The sequence below is a fragment of the Drosophila albomicans genome, chromosome 2R (genome assembly GCF_009650485.2).
Source record: "Drosophila albomicans strain 15112-1751.03 chromosome 2R, ASM965048v2, whole genome shotgun sequence".
Lineage (NCBI taxonomy): Eukaryota > Metazoa > Arthropoda > Insecta > Diptera > Drosophilidae > Drosophila > Drosophila albomicans.
In genome coordinates, this window is record NC_047631.2 from 34,672,597 (window position 1) to 34,692,008 (window position 19,412).

The 19,412-nt window shown below is 43.7% G+C and overlaps 6 protein-coding genes and 1 long non-coding RNA gene across 11 annotated transcripts in view; 3 read left to right on the forward strand and 4 right to left on the reverse strand.

Annotated features, from left to right (window-relative positions):
• The window catches only part of LOC117576240 (fatty acyl-CoA reductase wat-like), a 103,801-nt gene extending 90,839 nt beyond the window's left edge, over positions 1-12,962 (forward strand). The window contains exons 1-6 of one of the 3 annotated variants that reach the window (XM_052007541.1): positions 7,211-7,304; positions 7,455-7,567; positions 7,626-7,988; positions 11,171-11,318; positions 12,038-12,762; positions 12,817-12,962. In XM_052007541.1, coding sequence (XP_051863501.1) covers positions 7,229-7,304; positions 7,455-7,567; positions 7,626-7,988; positions 11,171-11,318; positions 12,038-12,756 — 1,419 coding nt within the window. In that variant the 5' untranslated portion in view covers positions 7,211-7,228 and the 3' untranslated portion in view covers positions 12,757-12,762; positions 12,817-12,962. Of the gene's footprint in view, positions 1-7,210; positions 7,305-7,454; positions 7,568-7,625; positions 8,137-8,509; positions 9,234-9,287; positions 9,799-11,170; positions 11,319-12,037; positions 12,763-12,816 lie in introns of those variants that run through there. The other 2 variants (XM_034257120.2, XM_052007540.1) reach the window with 2 other exon arrangements.
• Positions 206-16,645, reverse strand: LOC117573739 (suppressor of lurcher protein 1). 2 transcript variants are annotated; one of them, XM_034257117.2, is made up of 7 exons: positions 16,538-16,645; positions 16,319-16,487; positions 13,952-14,172; positions 13,351-13,890; positions 1,034-1,456; positions 643-844; positions 206-576 (listed from the first exon to the last, which is right to left on the reverse strand). In XM_034257117.2, exons 1-7 carry the CDS (start codon positions 16,641-16,643, stop codon positions 240-242), a joined length of 1,998 nt encoding a protein of 665 aa, XP_034113008.1. In that variant the 5' UTR covers positions 16,644-16,645; the 3' UTR covers positions 206-239. The 2 variants fall into 2 exon arrangements, with proteins under 2 accessions (XP_034113008.1, XP_034113009.1); XM_034257118.2 differs by lacking the exons at positions 13,351-13,890; positions 13,952-14,172; positions 16,319-16,487; positions 16,538-16,645 and adding an exon at positions 12,978-13,239.
• Positions 1,419-4,400, forward strand: LOC117573738 (DNA ligase 3). The gene is made up of 4 exons (XM_034257116.2): positions 1,419-1,861; positions 1,918-2,689; positions 2,855-4,027; positions 4,087-4,400. Exons 1-4 carry the CDS (start codon positions 1,498-1,500, stop codon positions 4,196-4,198), a joined length of 2,421 nt encoding a protein of 806 aa, XP_034113007.1. The 5' UTR covers positions 1,419-1,497; the 3' UTR covers positions 4,199-4,400.
• Positions 4,736-7,020, forward strand: LOC117573741 (probable cytochrome P450 9f2). Its single transcript, XM_034257119.2, has 4 exons — positions 4,736-5,047; positions 5,232-5,748; positions 5,802-6,459; positions 6,520-7,020. The coding sequence occupies exons 1-4, from the start codon at positions 4,845-4,847 to the stop codon at positions 6,684-6,686; spliced, it is 1,545 nt and encodes a 514-aa protein (XP_034113010.1). The 5' UTR covers positions 4,736-4,844; the 3' UTR covers positions 6,687-7,020.
• Positions 6,964-9,789, reverse strand: LOC127566054 (uncharacterized). The gene is made up of 3 exons (XR_007955380.1): positions 9,691-9,789; positions 7,098-7,233; positions 6,964-7,038 (listed from the first exon to the last, which is right to left on the reverse strand). It is a non-coding gene; the product is annotated as an uncharacterized LOC127566054 (long non-coding RNA).
• LOC117573743 (calmodulin) lies at positions 14,156-15,865 on the reverse strand. The gene is made up of 4 exons (XM_034257121.2): positions 15,693-15,865; positions 15,397-15,621; positions 15,081-15,337; positions 14,156-15,016 (listed from the first exon to the last, which is right to left on the reverse strand). The coding sequence occupies exons 1-4, from the start codon at positions 15,732-15,734 to the stop codon at positions 14,845-14,847; spliced, it is 696 nt and encodes a 231-aa protein (XP_034113012.1). The 5' UTR covers positions 15,735-15,865; the 3' UTR covers positions 14,156-14,844.
• An 819-nt stretch (positions 16,646-17,464) lies between the features above and the next one.
• LOC117576247 (glutathione S-transferase D7) lies at positions 17,465-19,400 on the reverse strand. Of its 2 annotated transcripts, XM_034260870.2 has the most exons (4): positions 18,909-19,400; positions 18,099-18,311; positions 17,905-18,046; positions 17,465-17,841 (listed from the first exon to the last, which is right to left on the reverse strand). In XM_034260870.2, exons 2-4 carry the CDS (start codon positions 18,299-18,301, stop codon positions 17,512-17,514), a joined length of 675 nt encoding a protein of 224 aa, XP_034116761.1. In that variant the 5' UTR covers positions 18,302-18,311; positions 18,909-19,400; the 3' UTR covers positions 17,465-17,511. The 2 variants fall into 2 exon arrangements, with proteins under 2 accessions (XP_034116761.1, XP_034116760.1); XM_034260869.2 differs by lacking the exon at positions 18,909-19,400 and having other exon boundaries at positions 18,099-18,876.
• Between the last annotated feature and the right edge of the window lie 12 nt (positions 19,401-19,412).

A 19,412-nucleotide genomic window follows, 5' to 3' on the forward strand; every position in this document is an offset into this window, starting at 1 on the left:
ATTAAAGCATTTGTTTACAATTTTAATTGTAATTATCTTGGAGACTATCTAGGCTATTTTCTGTTTAATATATTTATTCTCCACAAAACCAATTCGAGTAAAATCTTACGACAGCAAGAACATATGTCAGTTATTAAAATCTGTGTTGTTAAACGTAGCGTTGCCAGACCCAACATTTTAAAAGCACCCAATATATCACCTTGATTTTATTTAATTATTGAAGTGCATGTTTAATTTTTCTACATTGCGTATACTACAGTTACAATTGTTAATAATAAATAATGAATAACAACCAAATGATGCGATCTATTAGCTACATAACTCTGCATGGAAACGCTGTTTTCTCCCAATTCCAAATTGACGCCAGTATTTTTAGGAGCCGTGGATTCAAATGTGTATAGAGCGCGAAATCCATTGGCCACAAATCGATCATTGGAATGGAATGTAACACGGAAGAATCGTCTGTCAGAGCGCACTTCAAAATCAGGCAGTTTGCCGCAATGTCGGCTGTATTTGCGATCCGTGCTCATGAAATTGGAGAATTCCACATAGTCACTGGCTGTTTGGTGGTCGCAGCTAAGAAATTAAATAGTTGTGCTATTACTATACTTACAAGTATATACTTAAAGTTAAGAAACCTACGTGCCAATTCCTTCGACGTCGAAGAAAGTAAAACGCAGAACTATGCGTTCGTCGGCACCGTAGAATAAATAATTGCAAACAACATTCTCCAGATAGTAACCAGGGAAGTTGGGAGAGTGGAATAAGCCGGTAATCCGATCACTGCTGTTGTAAACAAATGTGCATTCGTTTCCTTGCTGAACGCCCGATGTTATGCCAAAGTCTGATACAAGATTTGTAGGATTTTAAATTATTTCAATACAAATTGAAATATCGATAACTATTTAATTGAATAACTGCTCAAACTTTGTTTGACAATCGATATAGTAAGCCAAGTGCGATATCGATAGATTACTTGACAAGTGCATGAAATCATACGCGGAAAAAAGGTGTTGTATATATTTTCACTTACTTGTAAGGAACTTGTACTCTGCACGAAATCCGTAGTACTGCACTTTATTCGTCATCTTTGGCGGATATTTTCCCACAAACTGCAGCTGCAGTCGTTGGTCGCTAGACATTAATGGCTTAGGTAGGAAGGCGCCGCAGAAGAGTTCTTGGGTATCGTATTTACCCCGCACTTCCGTAAGAAGATGCAGTGCATCCTGCTCTACACAGCGAGTGGAATTCTCATTTTCAGTTGGTATGTTGAAATCATGAAATCGAATTTGAATGCGTTCAGGTTGTTGCGCCTCAAATTCGTAACGACATTGCACGACAACCGATGAATCGATACCCTTGCCTATCGATGCACCGATAAACGAACCCAACAGCTGATTAGTCTCAAAAATGCCCGATTTGTTGACGCGCGAATCAAAAACATGTTTGCAGTGCTCTGTTAAAAAAATCGAATAAAAGTGGATTCAAAATAATTAAATGATTCAATCGCTGATCGCGAGTCAAGTGAGGCACATTCGAATAATTTGGAGCAGAACAATGAGCAGCAAACGGGGGACGCAACAGCAGCAGAATGACGACAACAAACTGGACACGTTCAGACATGTCTGTGATGAAATTGCAGCCGAGTCAAGTTACCTTCGCAAAGTAGAGAAACTAGAGCAGTTCTTTAAGCGTGGGACCAGTGGGAAAGGCTTTGTCGGCGACACGCTCCAATGGGTGCAGTTCCTTATTCCAGGAGCCGCACAACGCGTCTACAATCTGCAGAACAAGGCGCTGATTAAATTGTTTGCCAGGATTCTACATGTGGATCAGCAGGACATGCAGATGGATCTGGAGCAGGGTAAGCTGCAAGGATTGTCCATAGCTATAGCGAGGCTAAACAGTTTCTTTTGTCAGATGGCGACATTTCCGAGACTCTGCGCAAGCATTTCGCCACTTCTCGTAAGCTGAAGCCTCAAGCAGAGAGCAAACTCTATTTGCATGAAGTGGAGCAACTTCTAGGGGAGCTGGAGAAGCGCACCAAGGAGGACGAACAAGTGGAGGTCCTGCGGGATCTGTGCAAGCAGGCCACAGACTTGGATCTGCGCACCTTCATCCGCCTGATCAAGCAGGATCTGCGCATCAATGCGCGAGCCCGGCACATCCTGGACGCCTTTGGACCTCAAGCCTATCCGGCCTATCAGTCATCCCGCGATCTCACAGCCATCGTCAACACCTTTGCTGGTAAAGCAACGACAGCAACAAAGAAAGTCAAGTCTACTAGTGGCATTCAGGTGATGACGCCAGTGTCTCCAATGCTGGCCAATGCCTGCAAGTCTGTGGAGGAGGCGTTTAAAAAGAATCCCTCGGGATTGTACAGCGAAATTAAATACGATGGCGAGAGAGTGCAGATTCACAAGCAGGGCGCCGAGTTCAAGTTCTTCAGTCGCAATCTGAAGCCAGTGATGGATCACAAGATCAAACAGCTAAAGGATTACATACCACGCGCCTTTCCCGGTGCCGATGATATGATCCTTGACTCGGAGATCATTCTGGTGGACACCGAAACGGGCGCCTTGCTGCCCTTTGGCACTCTGGGTGCCCACAAGAAGCACACGTTTGCCAATGCCTCGGTGTGCCTCTTTGTCTTCGACTGTCTGCTCTACGATGGCGATGATCTCACCCAGCTGTAAGTCACTTATCATATTTTTAGGCAGTTGTAAAAAAAGGAAATTAATGAAATAGGCTAAAGTAAGCAGAGAGATTGAATGTTAAGGAACAGGATTGTTTTAGAATTTGGCCACATTCCCTTAAGCATGTTTTAAATATTACGTTCTGCTTATTCTCTCCCTAGATCATTCTGCAAACGTCGTGAGATTCTCGAGCAGAACATTCAACCCATTAAATCGCATGTCCAGTTATCAGAGTCACAGTTTCTCAAGACCCAACGGGAGTTGGCTTTAATGACAGCCAAGGTGCTGCAGGCCAATTTGGAAGGCGTCGTGCTGAAGAGTCCCTCTGGCACCTATCAACCGGGCAAGCGCAACTGGCTCAAGGTGAAGAAGGATTATCTTTTTGGCGGCAAGATGGCAGATACGGCTGACTTGGTTGTGCTGGGAGCCTGGTATGGCTCTGGGAAGAAAGGCGGCGTATTAAGCATCTTTCTCATGGGTTGCTACGATGCCCGGGACAAGCTCTGGAAGACTGTCACCAAGGTGCACTCTGGTCTCGATGATGCAACCAATGATGAAATACACGAATCGTTAATGAAGCTAACGGATCGATCGGACTCTAACAAAATTCCAACTTGGCTCCATTGCAAGAAGGCTTTGATTCCCGATGTGCTGGCCAAGACGCCGGAAAAGATGCCCGTCTGGGAGATCACGGGCGCCGAGTTCACGCAGTCGGAGGCACACACAGCTGGCGGCATCTCCATTCGCTTTCCACGCATCACTCGATTGCGCAGCGACAAGACAGCAAAGGAGGCTAATGATCTGGAGCATCTCGAAAACCTATATGCAGCCTCCAAGCAGAATGTCAACGTGGATTTGCTGCTGGCTAACTGTGAGCAAAGCGACCAAAATGATTTGAAGACGAAATTGAAGCTGGAGAAGACGCCGCAAAAGGGCAAAGCAAGCAACGTGGCTCAGACCAGCAGCAGAAAGAAAAAGTCGCCAATGAATGAATCTGGCGACGAATCCAAGGCACCTTCGACAAGTCACAGCTCGCGGAAAAAGACCAAACTTGAAGATCCCGTGTCAGCATCTCAAGCAAAACTTAAAGATTTCTTCAAGCCCAAAGAAGCAGCTGCAGCTGTGAAGAAGGAGATCTCAGAGGAAGCAACCGTTGTCAAGGGCGAGAAAAGTAATTTATTCAGTGGACTAGTTGCTCATTTTGTGGCCGATGCTGCAGAGTCCAAGCAAATGGATGAATTTGTGCGTCACGGTGGCACATTAACCAATGATGCACAGAAGGCGACATTGGCATTTCATGACTGCAGCAATGACATCGATCTGCCACAATTGAGGTGCGTTTATAAATTATTCACTTTAACAATTTTATGTAGTGTTAGTTTCCCCTCTGCAGGCCCCTCTACCGTCGCAGCTGTCGTCACCTCAGCGTCAAATGGATGCAAGCTTCATTGGAAGCCAAGACCCTACAGGCTTATCCCCTCTACGCCTTGCAGTTGAAGCTATAGTCTAGTCAAGAATTGTAAATAGCTAAATAATCATTTATTGTAAATGGTTATTTAACTATTAATTAAGGTTGATATGCTTGGAATATCTATGATGGCCATTGGCCTAATTGTAAATAATATTGGCAATTGATTGCAGTGATAATTTACTTACTAACGTTTTTGCATAAAATTATACCCAAATTTATATATAAAAGTAATATTTTACTTATCTTAAAAGTGGCTTTTGGCAATTACTACTAATTTATTTTCAATTGTTAAATAAATTATTAATATTCTCAGTTTTTTGCGAATATTATTAATATTTTAGTTTCATTAAAAAGCTGTTTAATATTTATTTATTTATTGTTAATTATTACTTGTATTTCGTTAAATATATGTATTATTTCACATTCAAACATTCTCACACACACATAAAGCACTCGACGATCTGTCAGTGTGTGTATTTTGTTTGTTTTCGAGCGCTTATGAAATTGAGAAAGCGCAAAGCTCGTGAGAACGAAAAGCTTGGACTGTAAAAAGCTCTCTGCGAAAGTTTGCCGGTCTAACATAAAATACAAAGCAAGCGTGAGAAGTTCAAGTTTTACACAGTCCGGTTTCTGCTTGCGCAGTTCGCATTGTTTGCCGCTTTTTTTAAAAAAAACTAATAATGTTGCTAGAATTTCTGGCTCTCTTCGTTGTTGCTTTGGTGCTAGCTTATCGCTGGTCAACCGCCAGCTTTAATTTCTTCAAGCAGCGAGGAATTCCCTACAACAAGCCCTATCCACTTGTGGGCAGCAATGGAAAAATTATCTTCGGCAAACAATCCAACTTTAATCTGATCATCGATTTGTACAATGAAGGCAAGGGCAAGTGAGTACACCTACACAACAGTTATTTGTAAAATTACAATTTTATATAAGAGTTTGTCACTTAATGAATTCGTCAAATAATTAAACTTGATGTGAATATGCTATTTACAGCGACTGAAAAAAGCGCTCTCTATAAAAGCGCAGTTCCTGTGTTAACTAATAATAATAATTCTCACTTTTTGTAGGGTCTTTGGCATCTTTGAACAAATGTCGCCTGTTTTAATGATACGCGATCCGGAACTTATCAAGCAGATAACCGTGAAGGATTTCGATCACTTTATTAACCATCGCAGCTTTTTTGGCACAGATGGAGAAGCACCCCATGACATAGATCATCTGTTCTTCAGCTCACTATTCACCATGCGTGATGCACGCTGGAGGGACATGAGAAGCACTTTGTCACCCGCTTTCACGGGCAGCAAAATGCGTTACATGTTTCAGCTAATGAATGTGGTGGCCAAGGAGGCTGTGGATTACCTCAAGCGTGATCCATTCCCCAAGGCAGGCCTGGAGCTGGACATGAAGGATTACTCGCTGCGATTCACCAACGATGTGATTGCCTCGACGGCCTTTGGCCTGGAAGTGAACTCCTTCAAAGAGCGGGAGAATACCTTCTACATTATGGGCAAGAACCTGACAACTTTCACTTTCCTGCAAGGCTTGAAGTTTGTGATCTTCAGAACTGCGCACTCGCTGTTCAAGGTAATCACGGCGAAACTTTCGGCAATCTGTTTTTAATGTGAAATTTTTTTCAGCTACTGAAGTTGCCGCTCTTTGATAGGGTGAGCTCCAAGTACTTGATGGACATCGTTTTAGATACTATGAAATACCGCAAGGAACACAACATTGTGCGTCCAGACATGATTCACTTGCTGATGGAGTCGCGAGGCATGATTCCCTCCGAGAAATCCAATGTGAACACGAATCGTGATTGGGATGACTATGAACTGGCTGCCCAATGCTTTGTGTTCTTTTTTGCTGGCTTGGAGATGTCCTCCAAGCTCATGTGCTTCACTGGCCAGGAGCTGATGGAAAACGTTGATGTACAAGATAAATTGTATGCTGAGATTGCCGAAGTCGACAGCCAGTTGGAGGGCGGTCAGGTGACCTACGATGCTCTTATGGGCATGAAGTACTTGGATCAGGTGGTGAACGAGGTGCTACGCAAGTGGCCGCCATCTCTGTCCGTGGATCGTGAGTGCAACAAGGACATTTACTATGAGGCCGATGGTAAAATTATTAAGATCAAAAAGGGCGACTGTATCTTCCTGCCTAACTGTGCCCTGCACTACGATCCCAAGTACTTTGAGAATCCCACAAAGTTCGACCCGGAGCGTTTTAGCGATGAGAACAAACATAAGATTAATCCCTTCACATACTTTCCCTTTGGTCTGGGCAAACGAAGCTGCATCGGTGAGTTGACAAAAGTATGTTTCATTAGCGCATATTTAATTCACTAATCTTTATCCGCAGGCTCACGATTTGCTCTACTCAAGGCCAAGGCCCTCATCTACTACATGCTGCGGGACTTCCGCATTGAGCCTGCTTCTAAAAGCACCATTCCCTTGGATCTTATGTCCGCCGGCTTGCAGGTGAAGCCGAAAGACGGATTTTGGATTCAGCTCGTTCCACGTGACTAACTTGAGATTGAGAGTAACGAATTCAGTATTATGCAAACTTGAATATGATTTATTGAATGATCTATGACTCTGATACCTGAGAGAATTGTACTGCATTTAAAACTGTATAGCTTTATTGTGATATAGTTCTTTAAACGCTTATTAAATTTTATACGTTAAGTAGCTTAAAGTGTTTCCATTTCGTCTGCCAAATGCACTTTGCAATTAGGGGGTTAATTAATTATATGTACATATGTATGTACATTTCCTAGTTTCTATCAGACAGATTTGTCATTCACTACGTATACACAGTAATTCGCTGTTATTTCAATTATGCAACTGCTTGCAATGAGGGCAAAGGTGTTTGTTCTAGCTAAAATACATGGAAGTCAATTGAATAAAATGGAATAGTAATTCGCTGGCTATAAATACGGTGATCAGGTTCTTGGCTGCGTTTAGTTAACACGCGACTGTCCTTCCGGTCGTCCGCTCTCGGAGTTATCATTTGTGAACTGTGTAATAATTGATCGAGTGTGTGTGTGTGAACAAGGATACGATTCGTTATGACCTCTGCAATACAATCCTTCTACAAGAACAAGACCATTCTGATTACAGGTGGCAGTGGATTTTTGGGAAAAGGTTAAGCAAAGATTCAATACGAAGTGATTTTAATTTTATTGTTGGATGGAAATTCAATTCACTTAAAAGCCATTTGTTTGGAATTATTTCGAATTTACAATTAAAATTTCATGGATATATGATACTCATAAAAAAAATATTCTCTCGCAGTGACCATTGAGAAGCTTCTCCGCTCGACGGAAGTGAAGCGGATCTATGTGTTGATCAGGACGAAGAAGGGTCAAGAGCCTCAGGAACGCATTGCAGGCTGGAAGGATGAACCTGTAAGTTTAATATCTATGCGATAGTGCCAAGTGCCAAGAAGCTAAAAATTTGTGAAAGTTCTTTAGTGTTCTGCTCGAATCCAAGCCGGATATAATGAAGAAACTGGTGCCCATAGCAGGAGACATTGCTACACAAGATATGGGCATCAGTCTTTCGGATAGGGAACTTCTCATTAAGGAGGTCCAAGTGGTGTTCAATGGAGCAGCAACTACTCGCTTCACGGAGCGACTGCACGTGGCTTTGGACACCAACACACGGCCAACTCGGACATTGTTGCAGCTGGCCAGGGAAATGAGTCGCCTGGAGGCTTTTATTCATGTTTCCACAGCCTACTGTAACTGCATTAGCTTTCACATCGAGGAACGCTTTTACCCTGAGCACTTGAATTGTAATGCCGATCAGGCCTTGGGCCTGCGAGAGGTTCTAGGAGATAAGTTGACAAGTGAAGCTGCACCCGTCCTGATGGACAAGTTTCCCAACACTTATACTTTTACGAAAGCTCTGTCGGAGCAAATTATTGAGCGCGAGTCGGGCGATCTGCCCGTGGCTGTCTTTCGACCGGGTATCGGTAAGTGGTTTCTTAATGTTGACTGTTGAACTTCCTATTTCCAAATAAGAAAAACGTGTTTCACTGTTCATATTTGGTCTATCAAGTTTGTCGAACGAAGAAATTTAGTTTTAGGAATTTCCTATTCCTTAAGTCTCAGTAATTATTTGAATTGTTTTGATCTGTGTAAACTACTTATTTTAGTCCTTTTCATTTTTTTCGTGTAGATTTATTGAGTAATTGAATTAACACTTTATTAGGAAAACCATTCAGTCCAAACTTCAAACTCATATGATCACGACATAATTAGACCCTTCCATTAAAAAAATCTCTAAAAGTACTATTTAAATAAATACGATATATTAATATCAATTGCACTTTCCCATCTATTCAGTTGTTAACACCTATAAGGAACCTGTTGAGGGTTGGATAATGAATCCGTATGGTGGCCCACTGCTTCACCACGCTGCTGCTTTAGGTACTGTGCGTACCGTACTACTAAACCCTGTTAGTAACGCCAATATCCTGCCCGTCGACTACTCCGTCAACATGATGCTTGCTCTTGGCTGGCACACGGCAGCAGAGGCCGCTGTTCGAAAAAAGAATGCGATTGCTGCTCCCCCACCGCCCATCTACAACTACGTGGCCAGTGAAAGCAATAAGCTGATGTGGGGGGAGTACATGAAGAAAGTGTTGGCGCTTGGAAATGAGTTTCCGCTGGAGGGCATAAAGTGGTTTCCCTTCTTGATCTGTACCGCAAATATTTGGATGTTCCGACTGCTCGGCTTCTTCTTTCATTATGTGCCCGGCTTCTTTATGGACCTCGTTTTACAATTCAGGGGCCAGAAGCCGTTTATCGTTAAGCTGTACCAGAAGAATCACAGGCAAATGGAGGTTCTGTCACATTTCGGCAATAATATCTGGAGATTTACGACGGCCAATACAAATCAACTGTGGAACATTATGTCATCAGTGGATCGAGAGGTATTCGTGTTCGACATGGTCACGATGAACTGGAAGGATTTCTTGATCAAAACCACATCAGGCATGCGAGTCTATATGGCCAAGCAACCAATCACCCCAGAATCTATAGCACGAGGTCGCAAGGCTCGATCACGGTAAGTTAAAGGCAGATTTTTCTCGATGACTTAATATTAATTTGATTATCGCAGCTTCTTCATTCTACATAATCTGGTGAAGTACAGCTTTTCTATGTTGATCGCCTTCGTATTGTGGAAGCTGTTTCGCTGCCTGCTTAATGTCTAGTTCACTTTTAGTCAATGGAATACTTAACATTTAACAACATATCAGCTGAATTTCGTATACTTAATATTCGTATTGACACTTGGATTGTGTGAGTGCTTGCAATGGGGGCGAAGTCTGGCTAGAGAACATGAGAGCGAATTGAATAAAACGTTATAATTAATCGCTTGCTATAAATACGGTGTTCAGGTTTTTGTCTGCTTTTAGTTTAGCGGTTAGTTAAGACGCGGCTGTCGTTCCAGTTGTTCGCTCTCGAAGTTGTCATTTGTGATCAAGTGTGTGTGTGTGAACAAGGATTCGATTCGTTATGACCTCTGCAATACAATCATTCTACAAGAACAAGACTATTCTGATTACAGGTGGCAGTGGATTTTTGGGAAAAGGTAGAGCAATTTAATAAAAGGAATCAATACTTAAGAAGTGATTTGAATTTTAATTCTTGGATGGAAATTTTATGGAAGATATGACATTGTCCTCATAGTGTTGCTTGTTTTGTACATACATATATTAAAAGAGTGAGCAATGCAATTTAAATACCTTTGTTTTATCATGGATATTCTTTGATTTTGTCTTAAATTAAAATTAAAAGTAACTACTTCAGTTTATATTGATAATTTTATAAAGAGAAATTTATCAAGTGAATAAAAGTATCGGACAGTATGAGAATATTTTTAATTAAGCTCTTTGCGTTTAAAAATGCATTTATTAAAATAACAAGAGAGCGTCATTCATTTGACTTAGAACAGGTAGAAAATTCGAAGGTAAAAGTCATTTAATTGCTAATTCGTTAGAATATACTATTATTTATGGTGTCCATATTGAGATTTCGACAAAATTTTATACTTGTATTTGTTACGTATATAAATATATATAACTATACGGTGCGTATACGTCATACACACAGTATGTAGCTATTTTCGGCAATGCTCAAACGACACTTGCTGCAAATCGACGAAATGCAAACGAGAACGAAAGAATAGAACATGAATTAAATCTTATGCATATTTATTAAATATTCGGCAGGCTCTTTTGAGCTATTTTCAGTTTCATTTGAAATGTTGACCTCAACAAATTAATACCCCAAATTGGGACTAATAACCTCAGACTGCGGATAACCTGAATGCCAAAAATGGCATCAAACAAGATTCACTTTTTAAGCCAGACCAAATGGGGAGCAGTAGTAGTATTCGAATATGTAAATGCACCTGTCTGAAAAGTGTACAAATGGAAGCTGAGGTAATAATCTACTTTATCTCGCAGTGACTATTGAGAAGCTGCTCCGCTCGACGGAAGTAAAGCGCATCTATGTCTTGATCAGGCCAAAGAAGGGTCAAGAGATACAGGAACGCATTGCAGGCTGGAAGGATGAAACTGTAAGTTTAATATCGAGGCAATATAAAGTACAATAGAAGCTAAATATTTGTGACAGGTCTTTAGTGTTCTGCTTGAATCCAAGCCTGATGCCTTAAAGAAACTGGCTCCCATAGCAGGAGACATCCTTGAACTGGATTTGGGCATCAGCCAGGCCGACAGAGAACTGCTCACAAGGGAGGTCGAAGTGGTGTTCCACGGAGCGGCAACTACTCGCTTCACGGAGCCACTGCACGTGGCTTTGAAGACCAACACTCGACCAACTCTGGTATTGTTGCAATTGGCCAGGGAAATGAGTCGCCTGGAGGCTTTCATTTATGTGTCCACCGCCTACGGCAACTGCATTAGCTTTCACATCGAGGAACGCTACTACCCTGAGCACTTAAAGTGTAATGCCGATCAGGCCTTGAGCCTGCTAGAGGTTCTGGGAGATAAGTTGACAAATGAGGCTGCATCCGTCTTGATGGGCAAGTTTCCCAACACTTACACGTTTACCAAAGCGCTGTCGGAGCAGATTCTCGAGCACGAGTCGGGCGATCTGCCCGTGGCTATCTTTCGACCGGGTATCGGTAAGTAATCTCTCAATTTCCTAAATATAATATCATTCAATATCATTTGCAATGTTTCACTTTAATCATACAACAAAGTATTTTAATATTTATACCCGCTACCCATAGGGTAGAAGGGTATTATAACTTTGTGCCGACAGGAAATGTATGTAACAGGTATAAGGAGGCATCTCCGGCGTCAACAGCCGAGACGATGTAGCCATGTCTGTCTGTGTGTCTGTCCGTATGAACACCTAGATCTCAGAGACTATAAGAGATAGAGCTATAATTTTTTTCGACAGCATTTTTTCCGCCCCCGCAAATAAAAAAAATCCAATAACAAGCGTAATTTTAAAGCTAGAGCTACGAAAATATACAATAACAACAATGGTATTTGTGATTCCTGAAAATTTGGTTGCGATCAGATAAAAATTGTCGAAGTTTGTATGGGCAAAAACGCCTACTTACTAGGGGTCTTAGTTGCTTTGGCCGACAATCTGGTATATTGTGCTGTCTATGGTATATTTTGAATGCGGTACTATATCGATACACCACATATGCCATCTGGTATATTTTTAGTATTTTTGCAGTATATTGGTATATTTTTTATTTGGTATATTTTGAGATTAATACCGCAAAATATATTGCTTTTACTCAAAATGGGTAGCGGGTATCTCACAGTACACTCGACTGTAGCTTTCTTACTTGTTTTATATTAACTAACTTTTCGACTTTTTCAGTTGTTAGCACCTACAAAGAACCTATTGAGGGATGGGTGGCGAGTCCGGTTGGTTGCACAATGCTGCTCTTCGCTGTTGCAATGGGTGCTGTGCGCACCGCAATGGTAGACATTTATAGTAACGCCAATATCGTGCCCGTCGACTACTGCGTCAACCTGATGCTTGCTATTGGCTGGCACACGGCAGAAGAGGCCGCAGTTCGAAAGAAGAATGCAATTGCTGCTCCCCCACCGCCCATCTACAATCATGTGCCCAGTGAAAGCAATAAGCTATTGTGGGGGGAGTACAGAGATAACTCGGAGGCTCTTGGGGATGATTTTCCTCTGGAGGAAATGAAGTGGTTTCCCTTCTTGCACTGCACGGCAAACCCTTGGGTGTTCCGATTGCTCGCCTTCTTCTATCATTATCTACCTGCCTTCTTTGCAGACCTCGTCTTGCAATTTAGGGGCCAGAAGGCGCATATCGTTAAGCTGTACCAGAAGATCCACACGCAGATGGAAGTGATGACATGGTTCTGCATCAATAACTGGAGTTTTACGACGCACAACGTCGACCAGTTGTGGAGCATTATGTCACCAGCAGATCGGAATGTATTCGAGTTCGACATGGCATCGGTGAACTGGAAAGATTTGTTTTACAAGTCCATGGGCGGCATGCGAGCCTATGTAGCCAAGGAAGGAAACACCCCCGGAATCTATAAAGCGGGGTCGCATTCTTAGAGCGCGGTAAGTAAAGAACGTATTTATCTCACTGATATGATATTAATTTGATGGTCACAGCTTCCTCATTCTACATCGCCTGCTGCAGTGCATCATTTGTCTGTTTGCCGGCTTGCTGCTGTGGAAACTGCTGCGTTGTGTGCTTAATTTCTAGTTTGCCTCTAATCATATTATTTGCAATGGAATAATAAACACTTAACAAAACTTTAGCTGCAACTCACTGCCTGTGCTGGTGGCGAGTCCTGCGCAGCACAAGGACGACGTAGCCTGCCAAATAGCCACCAAGTAGAGCACTAAAAACACCGAGGAGCGCAACATTTGAACGCGTCGCCAACTGGCAATCAACTAAGCAATGAATAAGCAACGAGACTAAAGACAGTCGACGCACACATATTTTGCTCTCTTCGTCCTTGATTGGTCACATCCGCTGTTCGCTTTCCTTTTCAGACTTCCCCCAGACGGAAGCTGTCAATTCGCGGCGCAGAAGTTTGCCGCCATTTGCTGGCGATTAGCATAATTCGATTGGGTCGATCGATTGGGATTGTCTCGCTATCTGAATCTACCATAAGGCTAATTTATGGGGCGCCAACTTACGATTCGAGCGTCCCTTCGCATCCTGCGTATCCTGCAAACTGTTTTCCTTAGCGGGCGCTGAAAGCGGCGGCTTCAAGGCGACACTTGCTGCCTCCAAAATGGGTGCCACCAAACGCTGCTCGTCGGCCACGAATTTGTACTTGCCACGAAATCCTTTTGCAGTGCGATTTGAGCTGGCATTGAACTCCAGCAGCAGATCAGGCCCGCTGCTAAGGATGCGACGTGTGGGGCAAGGTGAGCACAGCACATCGATGACGGCATTCATGTGAGCTGACTCCGCATCAAAGATGGTCACTGCATCCAACTGACAGCCACCATGAGTCACCGGCGGCAGCTGCAACTCCTCGAACTGCAGCTCGACGCGGCTGTCGGGTCTGCCAATGAATTTGTAGGCGCATTTGATGTGTGCTGGATAGTGGGCGGGGAAGCGGGGCGAGTGAAAGTAGCCCTGACCCAGCTGGCCATCTGCTGAGGTGCTGGCAAAGAAATAATAATCGCAGAAGCTGTGTGGCACCAGGCGACCCTCAGTTTTGAAGGATTCTAGAGAGAGATTTAAATAGGTTTAGTAAGCTGGGGATAGAAGAAGATGGATAAGGCTTACCTTGTTTGAGGAACCGATAGCTGGCTGTCAGATTCAATGGCCAGTTGGTCAACTTGGCTGGCGGCTGTTGAAAACTTAAGCGAAGTCCCAGCAGCCTCCCGGCGCTATAAATAGGCGTGGCATTGCGATCGCTGTGCTGGCACCAAGTGTACGACGCCAGCGTCGAGTTCTCGATGACGGGCTCCCGAAGATACGGAAAGACCTCGACGGTGTCCAAGCAGCTGTCACCAAAAAATATATATGCAGTATACGCATTGAGAAAGATAGAGAGAGAATGAAATGGCCGAAAGACAAAATGGCCGAATCACAATTCTAATGATGTCGAAAATTTATTGGCCGATACATTTGGGGCTGGTCGCTTGGCCGCCTCGTTGGTCAGCCTATAAATAGTCTGGTGCCCCTCTTCCTCTCCCTCTTCATAGCAGACAAGGTGATTCGCATTGCTTTACTGCTTGGTTCTTCATCATTTATTTTGATAAAAGTCTAACAAAAGTTGGCGTTAAGGTTAACAAAATTCGAGCAGGAAAGTCTAATAAATTTTGTGAATTTTAATCATTTGTATGTAGGCGAAGCTGATTACCATTGAAATGTATTTCTAAACGAAATATGAGGTTAGAACCTGTATAAGAAGTGTCACCAAATATGACAGCTATTGTGTTAGCTAAACAAACATGCAATGAATTTAACAAATTAATAACAAAAATAAAATATGATGAGTGGGCGAATTAAAGTCGAAAGCACAAGGAAAGATCGAAACACTTCGGGAAATCAGGATTACTGCCAACTAAATTAAGCTAATCAATAATTAGGGCTCTAACAACTATTGCAATAGAAACTTGACAAGATTCGATTTAGGCTTGAGTTGCTTGCTGGTTGCTTTCTTTCCACTTTCTCTAGGGATTCTTGCGTTTACGCATTCCCCCGAGCATGCGACAGAAGGCGGGATAGTCGATCATGGGAGGTTCCTCCAGTGTTTTGGGCTTAGCCATGGGAGCATGACTGAGCGCCTCCTTTGCCTCGCTGTCAGTCATTTTGTCACCATAGTTAACGAGTTCCTCGTAGATTCTGTTTGGTAAAAATGACAACAGTTGTAACTGCATTCGCAGAGAAGCTCAAGCAATGCACACACTTTCTCTCATCGATCTTGCCCGTGCCGTGATCATCCCACTTGCTCCAGGCTTCGAGTAGTACATCCTCCGGATCGAGTTCCAGGGTGCGACGACACATTAGCTGCACAAATGCCTCATAGTCCAAGGGCTCCTGGGCCTCCTGCATCATCTGCTCGAGTAGCTGCTCGTTGGGTTCGTTGCCCAGAGCCATGTAAGTGAACCGCAGGTCATCTTTCGAGATCAGTCCATCGCAGTCCGTGTCGAAGAGTGTGAATACCTATTCAATGAAGACCTTTGAAGATGCCTCCACTAGAAGAGTTCGCACACTAAACTCACTTCCTTCAGCTCCGCCAGCTTGGCAATGTCCAAATCCTGTGCCGAAACTTGATCGTCTGCGCTCATCTGCTCCGGAAGTTTGTAGTATCCCGTGCTCTCTGGCAATTTAAGTCGAGGATTGAAGATTTCATTGATCACGGCCATGGCTTCCGACTCCGTTTCCGGCTGCGACGAAGGCTGCGACGTTTGCGATGCTTTCCTGGCTGAGCTGGCACGACGACGCCGCTTGAGTCATATATAGAGAGACACGAGTGGGTTACTTTAAGGTGCAGCTGAAGATGCTGCTTTGCACTCACGCGTTCCAGATCCTCCAACGACACCGTAGGATCCATAGACATTTTGAGGGATGTACTAAATTAAACACTGGGCTATTCACTTTGTATTTCACCAGCGGAAGGCACAAACACTTTTCACCACTGCGGCCAACGTTGTGGCACAACGCTCTGCCCAAGCTCCACTGAAACCAGCGGCGCCTTTGGCCAACAATTTTATTGACAAATCGATTTTGATATCTTTGCATTTGCGTTGCTTTTTTGCGCTGCTTATTTTAAAATTGTAGAATTGCTGCACAATTTGCATAAATTGACACAAATTTGCAAATTTGCGGGCGCGTCTTCCATTGATATAAATAGCCCCAAACGGACCCCCCAAAAAAAAGCCGAGAGTCGACCATCTTTGGCCTTCACGAGGTATTTTAATTACATTCGCATTGCAGTCGCACGATTTCGATTTCCTCGATTTCCACGATTTCCTCGACGGATTTTGACGGCTGTCGCGCAGCTGCTGCCAACCTGCTGCAGATCCAGATCTGCGTTCGATTTGGATTCAGATACGGACTACGGCGATTAGAATCGTACGCAGCCCACGCAGCGGGCAGCAAGTGGCAGAGGCATGTTGCAAGACCGGAAGCGTTGCTACTCACCCGGGGCGCAGTTGCAGCTGCTGCAAATGGAAGACGACCAGTTCGTCGCTTGTGCCGCCAATGAAGATCATCAGGCAGTTGTTTTTCGCGCCCACCGTGTGGCTGGCATTAATGGCAAGGTTGCCCCACTGTGTGGCATTCCGCTCGTTGGCATGCAGGCAGGAGCAATCTGCAGCAGATGATATTATTTTTGTTCACACTTGGAGTTTATCTGCTTACCCAGAAAGAGCTGCGCCTGCTTGCTGTTAATCACTTGCTGGCCATGGCTCAACTCTGTTGATGACCAGCTCAACAGGAACACGATGGGTAACCAAACGGCCGCCATCTCCAGCGGCCAAACTTAAACTGCGCGGCAATCTGACGAACTCACGAGCATCGCGATGTCCTGCCACATATCTCTGCCAAAGCCCCTACACCCCTACGCCTCCTTGGCTCCAGCTTACTGTGTGCTTTAAAAATAGCCAGGTGCCACCCCATGAAGGGACTCGGCTTCTGGCCATATAAAAAGCGTCCTTTTTTCGTGTCATTAAATTAAGTTGAGGTTTTTATGAAGCTACCAGCTACCCAACATCGTTCTGCCCTTCCTCTGTCCTCGTTTTTTTGCCACCACAGGTGTCGCCATCATCATCCGTTAGTTTCTGTCAACGCCCAAGCCTGAGGCAGCAACAACAGCAGCCACAATGGGGCACAAACTGTGACTTTGGCAAGCTATTTTTAAGTGGATTTCATCTGTCTATTGACACAGGTAAAAGGGGATGAAGACTTGGCTAGTTATCACCATCGAATCATAGCTGACAGTTCAATTAAGATGAACCGAAAATATCTCTAGCAACTAATCAACTCTCGAGTAGCACCAAATGCCCTAAGGTTGCTTATAATGGTAACAACAAATATTTATTGAATACAATATTCAATTTTTGAATGCGCCTCAAGCTACTCAGGAGTTGGTCAAAAGATTCAGTTTGTTAAATGTTTACAAAAGGAATATCCGAATTTCTTTCAATTAATACGGTGATTAATAAAAAGTAAATAAATTATAAGAGAATGACATCAACGTTTAATTTACTTATTTAAATTCTGGGTAACTAACATATAACAAAACAGTATCCATAAAGAAGCAAATCAACGAGATGTTTTTGACTACGATAGCTATTTATTAAAGAAAACCCAAAACAAATATTCATTATACAACTTCAGGTGCTGGGAGTCGAGAGATTCATTTTGGCCTTGAACATATCAGCCAGCAAAATGGCCTTGCTACCGTTTAGTTCCTCGTAGTCGTAGGGCGTCATGTGCTCCTTGCAGCGTTCCAGCCAGGCACGAACATGTTTGTAGGGTTTCAGCTCAAGGCCAAAGGCTTCCAGTTGTGACACTGTGACCAACAAAGTAAGATCAGCAATGGTAAAGTGATCCGCGGCAGCAAATTCGCGACCTTCCAAAATGACATTCAACCAGCCAACAGCTTCAGTTAGCCGGGCTCGCTTGCCCTCGTCGAGAGGAGCGCCAATAAACATGGTTGGGAACTGGCAAAAACGGAGCAGTTAATAATTAGATTATACTGGATATATGTAAATATGTCTACTCACATAGTAATCGGTGAGGCGCTGGTATAAAGTTCCTAGATCAAACTGCAATCGCTGATCAACCAAGGCGCGAACTCGAATGTCGGTTGGATAGAGCTCATCACTTTTGCCATAGGCCGCCACCAAGTACGAGAGAATAGCGCGACTGCAAATCAATAATTAGTTAAGAGGCAGGGAGGATAAGAAGTCTATGTCACCTCTCCCAGAGCACGAGACCCTCGTCGTTCATGGTGGGCAGACAGTGCTGCGGGTTCATGGCCACAAATTCCGGCTTAAGCTGCTCCCCCTCCAGAATGTTGACAATCTTTAGCTCGAACTCCAGTCCGAGCATCTTGGCCAGCAACAGAATGCTCCGGCAGGGAGGACTCGGGGGCAGATAGTAGAGAACAGGCGCGGTCATCTTGCCCCCGCTAACAAGAAGGCAATAGACAAACTCGGTTACAATGCGTTCGGTTTGGTTCATCAGTTATTGTGCAACTAAAGAGGCTACGAACTTGGCTTTGGCTGGGGAAATTAATCAGTCACCGTGTGTGGAAATGGAGAAAATCAATGCATCGATTTTACATGACTTATTCAAGTTAATTGTGACCAAAATTACAGTGTAGTTTGCCTTAAAGGAACAGCCTAGTGCCTGATATCAGATGTGAATAATCGTGATTAATATATGTGAATTTCCCCTTCCCAATTCTATCACGTTGTTCTGCACAGTCTGGGTCAGTTTGCTGTTTGCAGTTCCACGATTGATTTGAGCTAATTGAATCTAACACAAAAATGCGAATTAATTAAAAGAAGTACTGTGCGTTAAAATACAAATAATACTGCCTAGATTTAAGTTTAATTCAATGTGCAATTTTCCAGGGTATCTGTTAGTTGTCAATACTGCAATCACTTCCTCACAGGCTGTCACTAATTGCAAGCATTTTGCCTTACTTATTTATCCATTATTAATATGGGAATGCGCCACCCTCTCCCCCTTTGCTCTTTCTCCTTTTAAGGGGCATACTCACACAATTCTATGCACCAGCTTGTGTTGCACAACGGCCACGGAGTCGATGTCTATGCAGTTCCCCAGTGTGCCTGCGAGTGTCGAGCTCAGCTGTCGCCGCGACGGAGCAAAGCGCCAAGCTTCTTCCAGCAGTTTGTTAGACCGTTTGTCCACTAGTGGTATGACACCTCGTTATCTTCCTGGATGCTTGTCCTGCTCTTGAAGCTGCTGCGATGATATAATCTCGTTGTTAACTTGTCAGCGCGACTGTCCGTCGTTGTATCCGCTGCCAGTTTGAGTTTTTAGAACATGTCATCAATGAGGGGGCCCCACTGGCTGGGCCTGACACCTTTCGTCCTGTGTTGTCCTGGCTTGGCTTGGCTTCGGTTGGCGCTTTCATTTGGTTTCATTTTCGTTATCGTTTTCGTTTTGTTTTGCTATTTTCGTTTAGTTTTCATGGCGAACGTTACCTGGACAACCAAAAGCGTCGCGTCGCGTCGCGTCTCGACTCGTCTGGTCGCCTCGT

Bases quoted from the DNA above. Each gene is read 5' to 3' on its own strand.
- LOC117573739 (XM_034257117.2), bottom strand. From the start codon at position 16,643: ATGGCGGCCGTTTGGTTACCCATCGTGTTCCTGTTGAGCTGGTCATCA. The intron at 16,488-16,537 runs GTAAGCAGATAA...CATCTGCTGCAG, and splicing joins GCAGGCGCAGCTCTTTCTGG to ATTGCTCCTGCCTGCATGCC. The intron at 14,173-16,318 runs GTGAGTAGCAAC...TTTTGGTGACAG, and splicing joins CAGCTGCAACTGCGCCCCGG to CTGCTTGGACACCGTCGAGG.
- LOC117573741 (XM_034257119.2), top strand. From the start codon at position 4,845: ATGTTGCTAGAATTTCTGGCTCTCTTCGTTGTTGCTTTGGTGCTAGCT. The intron at 5,048-5,231 runs GTGAGTACACCT...CACTTTTTGTAG, and splicing joins TACAATGAAGGCAAGGGCAA to GGTCTTTGGCATCTTTGAAC. The intron at 5,749-5,801 runs GTAATCACGGCG...AATTTTTTTCAG, and splicing joins CTGCGCACTCGCTGTTCAAG to CTACTGAAGTTGCCGCTCTT.
- LOC117576247 (XM_034260869.2), bottom strand. From the start codon at position 18,364: ATGAACCAAACCGAACGCATTGTAACCGAGTTTGTCTATTGCCTTCTT. The intron at 18,047-18,098 runs GTGACATAGACT...ATTGATTTGCAG, and splicing joins GGTCTCGTGCTCTGGGAGAG to TCGCGCTATTCTCTCGTACT. The intron at 17,842-17,904 runs GTGAGTAGACAT...CGTTTTTGCCAG, and splicing joins AGCGCCTCACCGATTACTAT to TTCCCAACCATGTTTATTGG.
- LOC117573743 (XM_034257121.2), bottom strand. From the start codon at position 15,734: ATGTCTATGGATCCTACGGTGTCGTTGGAGGATCTGGAACGC. The intron at 15,622-15,692 runs GTGAGTGCAAAG...ATATGACTCAAG, and splicing joins CGTTGGAGGATCTGGAACGC to CGGCGTCGTCGTGCCAGCTC. The intron at 15,338-15,396 runs GTGAGTTTAGTG...TTCATTGAATAG, and splicing joins AGCTGGCGGAGCTGAAGGAA to GTATTCACACTCTTCGACAC.
- LOC117573738 (XM_034257116.2), top strand. From the start codon at position 1,498: ATGATTCAATCGCTGATCGCGAGTCAAGTGAGGCACATTCGAATAATT. The intron at 2,690-2,854 runs GTAAGTCACTTA...TTCTCTCCCTAG, and splicing joins GGCGATGATCTCACCCAGCT to ATCATTCTGCAAACGTCGTG. The intron at 4,028-4,086 runs GTGCGTTTATAA...TCCCCTCTGCAG, and splicing joins ATCGATCTGCCACAATTGAG to GCCCCTCTACCGTCGCAGCT.